The 7,883-nt window shown below is 44.5% G+C and overlaps 1 protein-coding gene and 2 pseudogenes across 1 annotated transcript in view; 1 reads left to right on the top strand and 2 right to left on the bottom strand.

Annotated features, from left to right (window-relative positions):
- Positions 1 to 884: 884 nt before the first annotated feature.
- On the bottom strand, positions 885 to 1,532 carry LOC112075951 (cytochrome c oxidase subunit 2-like; annotated as a pseudogene).
- Positions 1,533 to 2,576: 1,044 nt separating this feature from the next.
- LOC112075950 (cytochrome c oxidase subunit 1-like) lies at positions 2,577 to 3,742 on the bottom strand (annotated as a pseudogene).
- A 187-nt stretch (positions 3,743 to 3,929) lies between these two features.
- The window catches only part of LOC112075953 (protein unc-13 homolog B), a 14,631-nt gene continuing 10,677 nt past the window's right edge, over positions 3,930 to 7,883 (top strand). The window contains exon 1 of the mRNA XM_070441132.1: positions 3,930 to 3,949. Coding sequence (XP_070297233.1) covers positions 3,930 to 3,949 — 20 coding nt within the window. The remainder of the gene's footprint in view (positions 3,950 to 7,883) is intronic.

Here is a 7,883-nt window from a genome sequence, read left to right as displayed (position 1 = left end):
CACATGGTCTGGAGCGGAATAATGAAAGCGTAGGGTAGGTATTCCGGTAGTAACCTAGTGAGGGACATCTGGATTTCGAGGGGCCTGCCAGGCTTGGGGTGTAGTATTACGCGTAGGTACATCATTGAATAAGCAGGTGGCCTGCCGGTAAGATTGGCTGTAAGTCGTACCCAGGGGCGAAGCGGGGCGCGAATAACGGCTAATTGTATTCGAATAATAATACGCCACCGGATTAAAAGGGACGGGGGTTCTTTCGGGCAAGACGGTGACCAGGGCAAGCGGGTGGTTGGTTCCGCCATGCCAATATTCCTGTTGCTAGTCATAGTGGTACTGCAGGCCTATATTTTAGGGAGAGCTGTGTGGTAGGGGTAAATGTATACCGCGAAGTAGGCCCAGTATAATTTAGGGTAATACGGAATCGTATTAGGGAGTTAGTAAAAGAACCTGCTTCCCTTTATGGTCTAAGTTGAGCGGAAAGCAAGTTGCTGAGTAACTCGGTTTGCTGACCATCCTTGTAGAGTGATTAGACACGGTTGTTTAGCACGGGCGGAGGGGGTTAGGGAAGAGAATGTCAGGGGAGGGTTAGTGCCCCTACGGCAATAAGTGGGATGCTAGGATATGTGGGCTCATAACTGGATCGAAGAAGGCTTAGTGTCATGGTCAGGTTTCCAGGGTTCAGGTTTAGTTTTTCTTCAGTGCTTTGTGAAGTGGCTCATTTGTGAGATGTGGCTAGGACTTTTGGGGGGAATAACAGTTAGAACAAGTCTGAGAATACCAAGTAGCATCACGGGGGCGGGGTTGAGTTGCGGGCATGTCACTAGGGGCGGTTGGGGGCCACCATCCTTTAAGCTTAAAAGGCTAACGCTATTTCCGGTTTAGCTTCTTCAGTGCGAGGCATCTTCAAGTATTACAGTGGACTCATTTCTCGCAAGTGTTTCGAGTGGTACTGCTTCAACCCGATGGGTATGAAGCTTGTGGTTTGCCCCGCAGATTTCAGACATTTGTCCGTAGAAACTCCAGGTCGAGAGGCAATAAAGGCGTTTGGTTTAATCGTCCCTGGGACTACGAGCGTCTTTTTACAACAAGGGACGGGACGGCTCAGGAGTGAAGGACGGTCTTCAACCGACGACGAGAATCGGATCGGCAAAGATTCTACAGGGATAACTATTCGGCTGGTCTGGTTTTCTAGGAGGCGAAAATTGGCCGGGCACTAAATATTGGGTGGGGACTATATCAAGAGTCAAGCTTAAGTCTTCGTAGTCGGCTTGTACTCGTAGCTTCATATAAATTGGTGGCCCATTGCTTTAATAGTAAGATGCGGGTCATTAATTTCCGTCGAGATAATCAGGTTCGACGGGAAGGGGAGAGCGATAAAGAAAAGGATAGCTGGAGGAAGGTTCAAAACAATCTCGATTTCTTGAGCAACATCAACGGATATACTTGTTAGTAGAGTTTGGTAGGAGACTATCGCTACGATGATATAAAGCACTCGTGGTGCTGATAAGAAGAACAATCATAAGAGCGTGGCTCATGGAAATGAAGACAGTTCTTTCTATAGCAAGGGGAGGCCGCGTCTTGTGGAATCCTAAGTTGTGAGGGATGTGCCCCTTATCGCTGTGCCTTAAGACACGCGGGGTTTTAACCACAATTTTTGCTTGACAAGGCCATGTACTAGACTAGTTTCACCCTAAGTGTCCTTATGGAAGAAGTGGCACGAGTGGTTAATGCGGTTTGAGCTTGAAACCTCACATGGGGGTTCAATTCTCCCTTTCTCGTTAGTTTGCTTTAGTACTTGAACAATGCGGGGCTCTTCAAATGTTGTGGGTAGGGTGGGGGACATCATGCGCTCACCTCATACTTTGTTGAAAGTTATTGCGATTGACGCTACGTCTCGTTTGCGGCAACAAGCCTCTCAAAGGAATAAACGGGACTAATAATTACCAGCTACTAAGGAATAAGAGACCCGCATTGAGGAACAGTGTTTCATACGTGTGTAGCGTCCGGATAGTCAGCGTACCGTCGGGGTTTGCGAGCCTAGGAATGCTGCGGGAAAAAGGTTTAAATTTAACCGATAAATATAATTCCAAAGTGGATTTTTAGTTCATGTGCTGTGGAGGGTTATATCCCGTAAATAGTGGGAATTCAGTGTACGAAGCACCTATATGGCAAAGACAGCTCCTATAGATAATCCTAGTGGCAACGTGGGGCGACACATAATAAGTGTGTGGAGAACAAATGTCTACTGAGGAATTAGCCAGGACAATGCCCGGTGAGTCCCCCCGACCGTCAATAGGAAAATACATCCAGGGCTCAAAGAAGCGGTGTTTTTCTCATTAATTGAGCCGCCGTGTAGTGTGGCTAGTCAGCTAAATACTTCTTACTCCGGTGGGGATCAGGATGATTATGGTGGCAAGATGTAAGTCGGCACGAGTGTCTACATCTATTCCGACAGTAACCATATGGTGGCCCACCACGATAAATCCTAGCGAGTCCGAAATGGCTTTATAGCTCAGACTATTCCCTATATACCCGAAAAGGGTTCTTTATTACCGGAATAGTAAGCAACGATGTGGGAATCATACAAAGCTGGGCAGAATAAGAAATATAGACCTCCGGTGACCAAAGAATCAAAGAGGTGCTGGTAAAAATTGGGTCCCTCGCCTGCCGGGTCAAAGAAGTGGTGTTTAGATTCGGTCGTGAGTAACATCAGTAATGCCTGCTGCTAGGACGGGCGAGGAAAGTAATAAAAGGAACAGCGTAACTAACACAGCTCAAACAAAAAGCGGGGTTTGCTATTGAGAAAATAGCTGGGGGCTTCATGTTATAATGGTCTGTGATCAAGTTAACTGGCTCCTAAAAATTGAGGAAATGCCAGCTAAATGAAGGGAGAAGATAGTTTAATCACCGGAGGCTCCTGCGTGGGCCGAGGTCCCGCTAGAGGGGGGTCGACTGTCCATCCCGTACCGGCGCCAGCTTCAACCCTGAAGCCCCAGGAGAAGGAAGAAAGGACGGTGGGAGAGTCCAGCCGCTTGGTTATTTATTCGAGGGATGCTATGTTGGGGCCCCCAATTTTAGAGGGATTAATCAGTTTCCAAAGCCCCCGATCATAATGGGTATGACTATAAAGAAAATCATAACGAGCATCGGCTGTTACGATTACGTTATAGATCTGGTCATCCCTAGAAGACGCTCCGGGTTGGCCTTAACTCTGCCCGAATCACAGAGGCTAAGGGCGGTGCCCGACTATTCCGGCCTCAGGCCCAAATACTCTAAAGGTGCCAATGGTCTTTGTGGTTGTTGAGAAAACTCATCGTGTGAATTGCACAGGTAGGGTGGCTGAGAGTTTAAAGCGGCGTGGATTGTAGGCTCCATGAACCGAGGTTTAATCCTCTCCTTATCCAAGCTCTGTGGTGTACCACACGTTGATCGCAATCTAAAGAAAAGTAGGCTAATAGCCTGCCGGGGCTTTCCCCCCGCCCGCTCCCCCGGACGGCGGGGGACAAGTAGATGGATGCCTCGCTGGATAGCGCGCTTTAGCGTTTAACTAAGAATTTGTAGGATCGAGGCCTTCCACCTAGAAACGGCTTTAGCTTAAATTAAAGTGTCTGGGTTGCATTCAAGAAGATGTGGGAATAAAGTCTGCAAGCTTTTAACTTTTTAGGGCTGGGAGATTTTCACTCCGCTTAGAGCTTTGAAGGTTCTGGTTAATACTATCCTACAGCCCTTTACAAGGTTAACCCATTGCAGTTACAGCTGGGCGTGAGGGGAAAGTACGGGGCTAGGGGCTCTAATCTAGTAAAATCGAAAGGGCAAGTAAATGCAGTAAAGTCCAGGCGTCATGGGGCTATAGCAAGTTAAGGTATTGGAAAATAGTAAGGGCTATGGCATAACAGAGGCGTAGATAACAGTAGAGACTAAGGAGGGCTGCTATGGCGTCTAGTGTGCGCAGGTAGTGAAGTTCTTGTTTTGCTGAGTTCTTGTAAAATAAGTCATTTAGCGCATAAAATCCCGAGAGGGAGGGAGGCCTCCTAGGGCATACATAACCAGCGGTTCGTGGGCGAGAGCAGGGGATTTAGGTTCAGGGAAGTTGCTAGAGTGTTAATAAAGAGTTGTTGGGTTTTCAGTGCAGAGGACTCTGAAGATGTCTAATGAATGATGTATCACTGGATTCCCAATATTCTAGTTGTTTCGCATTTTCTATGTAGTTCCATTGGCTAACAATAGCGTTGGTGCCTTATTTGAGTGACCAGAACTGGGTAGTATATATGGTAGTGTGCGAGTATATGTAAAATGAGTACTATTCCCGGAATATCTGTATTGTAACCAGACCTATTGTATTGTAACAGACCTGAGTATTGGTTCTGTACGTATAGACTGTTGTAACTTGTAACCAGACCTGCTGAGGTTGAGGGTCTTGAGATTGAAGAGGCATCAGACTTATTTGGCTCAGTGTAACCAGAATATTGGTATTTGTATATCTCACGACTAGTGTATTGGGTATTTTTTAACAGACTTTGGGTTATTGTACCAGACTATTGTTTTTGTCACCAGACTGTAGTATGGGTATTTTCAACCAGACTACTTGTATTTTTAACCAACTATTGTATTTGTAAACCAACGTTAGTATTGGTTCTGTAGTATTAGACTGTTGTATTGTAACCAGACTGTAGTATTGTAACCAGACTATTGGTATTGTAACCAGACTGTAGTATTGTAACCAGACTATTGGTATTGTAACCAGACTATTGTATTGTAACCAGACTATTCTATTGTAACCAGACTATTGTATTGTAACCAGACTATTGTATTGTAACCAGACTATTGTATTGTAACCAGACTATTGTATTGTAACCAGACTGTAGTATTGTAACCCGACTGTAGTATTGGTTCTGTAGTATTAGACTGTAGTATTGGTTCTGTAGTATTAGACTGTAGTATTGGTTCTGTAGTATTAGACTGTAGTATTAAACTGTAGTATTAGACTGTAGTATTAGACTGTAGTATTGGTTCCATTCATTTCTATTTACAAAAAAGCCATTTAAGGGGGAAACATGTTATTTTGAATCAATGCTGTAGAATAATTCCTGGCCGTAGCTTCCGAATGATGTTTACTTCTTTTTTTGAGTCGTATTTTACTTGACCTAGTTCAGAGTCCTCCGTAGCTCAGTGGACAAATATTATTACGATTATGATTATTATTATATTAACGCAGACTAATCATAACGATGAGCCTCTGTATGAAGCAGAAATAGAAAGAGAGAGAAGCGGCAGGTAGCCTAGTGGTTAATAGCGTTGGGCCAGTAACTCAAAGGCCGCTGGTTTGAATCCACCAGTCGACTAGGTGAAAAATCTGTCTGTGCCCTTGAGCAAGGCACTTAAACCTAATTGCTCCTGTAAGTTGCTCTGGATAAGAGTGTCTGTTAAATGACTAAAATGTTACGGGACTGACACGCTACATATGTTTGATGATGACTGCAGAGGGCTGTTCTGTTGTTTAGGAGTCTCATTATCTTCTATCATTGCCTTCTGTTCTGTCACCCAACCGAGTATGTGACTCGACCTGCCTGCCTGTCCAAGACAATATGTACCAGAGTATTCTGCGTGAGTAGGGACCCCCCGCCACCCCCCCCCCCCACACACACAAACTGTAAATCCTCTTGCTCATGAATCATCGAATCTTCTCTTCTTCTCTGACAGCCACTTGTTCTCTAAACACTGTTTTCATTCTGCCTTCTTTCTCACATTTCACACTACGTCTTTTCCTTGCCTTCTTTCTTCACATTTCACACTACGTCTTTTTCCTGCTTCTTTCTCACCATTCACAACTACGGGTCTTTTCCGGCTTCTTTTCCTCAACCATTCACACTACGTCTTTTTCCTGCTTCTTTTTCTCACATTTCACACTACGTCTTTTCCTGCTCTTTCTCCACATTCACACACGTCTTTTCCTGCTTCTTTCTCACATTCACACTACGTCTTTTCCTGCTTCTTTCTCCACATTCACACTACGTCTTTCCTGCTTCTTTCTCACATTCACACTACGTCTTTCCTGCCTTCTTTCCTCACATTCACACTACGTGTCTTTTCCTGCTTCTTCTTCACATTCACACTACGTTCTTTTCCTGCTTTCTTTCTCACATTCACACTACGTCTTTTCCTGCTTCTTTCTCACATTCACACTACGTCTTTCCTGCTTCTTTCTCACATTCACACTACGTTTCTTTTCCTGACGTCTTTCTCACATTCACACTACGTCTTTTCCTGCTTCTTTCTCACATTCACACTACGTCTTTTCCTGACTCTTTCTCTTCTCACATTCATAGACCTACGTCTTTCTCACTGCTTCTTTCTCACATTCCTAACAGGGCAGTCCTATTTCCTGCGCTATCTTTCTCACATTCACACTACGTTCTTTTCCTGCTTCTTTCTCCACATTCACACTCGCTTCTTTCCTGCTTCTTTCTCACATTCACACTACGTCTTTTCCTGCTCTTTTCTCACCATTACACATACGTCTTTTTCCTGCTTCTTTCTCACATTCACACTACGTTCTTTCCTGCTTCTTTCTCACATTCACACTACGTCTTTTCCTGCTATTCTTTCTCATTCCATTCACACACTACGTCTTTTCCTGCCTATCTTTCTTCACATTCACACTACGTCCTTTTCCTGCTTCTTTCTCACGATTCACCACTACGTCTTTTCCTGCTTCTTTCTCAACAATTACAAATACGTTCTTTTCCTGCTTCTTATCTCAACAACACTACGTCTTTTCCATTCCTCTCTTCCTGTAATTGGTGTACCTGTAAACTCTCCCTTTAACGTCTCCCTTTTTTGACTTTCTAGTCTGCTCCCTTTTATCTTCTCCCTTTAGTGCCGTCTCCCTTTTATTCTTTATGTCTGTCTCCCTTTTATGGCTGTCTCCCTTTTTTGGTACTGGTCTCCCTTATGTCTTGTCCTTCCCTTCATGTCTTGTCTTCCTTTTGATCTGTCTCCCTTATGTTGTCTCCCTTCTATGCTGTTCACCTTTTCTGTCCTTATGCGCTCCCTTTATGTCTGTCTCCCTTTATGTCTGTCTCCCTTTATGTCTGCTCTCCTTATGCTGTCTCCCTTGTATGTCTGTCTCCCTTTATGTCTGTCTCCCTTTATGTCTGTTCTCCCTTGCTTTTCCTCATGTTCTGTCTCCCTTTATTCTGTCTCCCCTTTATGTCTCGTCCTCCTTATATGTCTGTCTCCCTTTATGTCTGTCTCCTTTATGTCTGTCTCCCTTTATGGCCTGTTCTCCCCTTTATTGTCTGTCTCCCTTTATGTCTGTCTCCCCTTTATGTCTGTCTCCCTTTATGCTGTCTCCCTTTATGTCTGTCTCCCTTCTGTCTCTCTCCTTTTATGTTCTTGTTCTCCCTTTATGTCTGTCTCCCTTTTATCTGTCTCCCTTTATGTCTGTCTCCCTTTATGTCTGTCTCCTTATTGTCTCCCTTTATGGTCTTGTCTCCCTTTATGTCTGTCTCCCTTTATGTCTGTCTCCCTTTATGTCGTGTCTCCCTTTATGTCTGTCTCCTTTTATGTCTGTCCTCCCTTTATTCTGTCTCCTTTATGTCTGTCTCCCTTTATGTCTGTTCTCCCTTTATGTCTGTCTCCCTTTAGTCTGTCTCCCTTTATGTCTGTCTCCCTTTATGTCTGTCTCCCTTTATGTCTGTCTCCCTTTATGTCTGTCTCCCTTTATGTCTGTCTCCCTTTATGTCTGTCTCCCTTTTATGTTCTGTCTCCCTTTATGTCTGTCTCCCTTTATGTCCTGTCTCCCTTGTATGTCCTGTCTCCCTTATGTCTATCTCTCTTCATGTCTGTCCTCTTTCTCTCCCTCTCTCGTTTTTCTTCCCACTGTC

The sequence above is a fragment of the Salvelinus sp. IW2-2015 genome, unplaced genomic scaffold (genome assembly GCF_002910315.2).
Source record: "Salvelinus sp. IW2-2015 unplaced genomic scaffold, ASM291031v2 Un_scaffold3483, whole genome shotgun sequence".
In the NCBI taxonomy this organism is placed as follows: Eukaryota; Metazoa; Chordata; class Actinopteri; order Salmoniformes; family Salmonidae; genus Salvelinus; species Salvelinus sp. IW2-2015.
The sequence above is the reverse complement of the archived record's forward strand: the minus strand, read 5'-3'. Positions and strand labels throughout refer to the sequence as shown.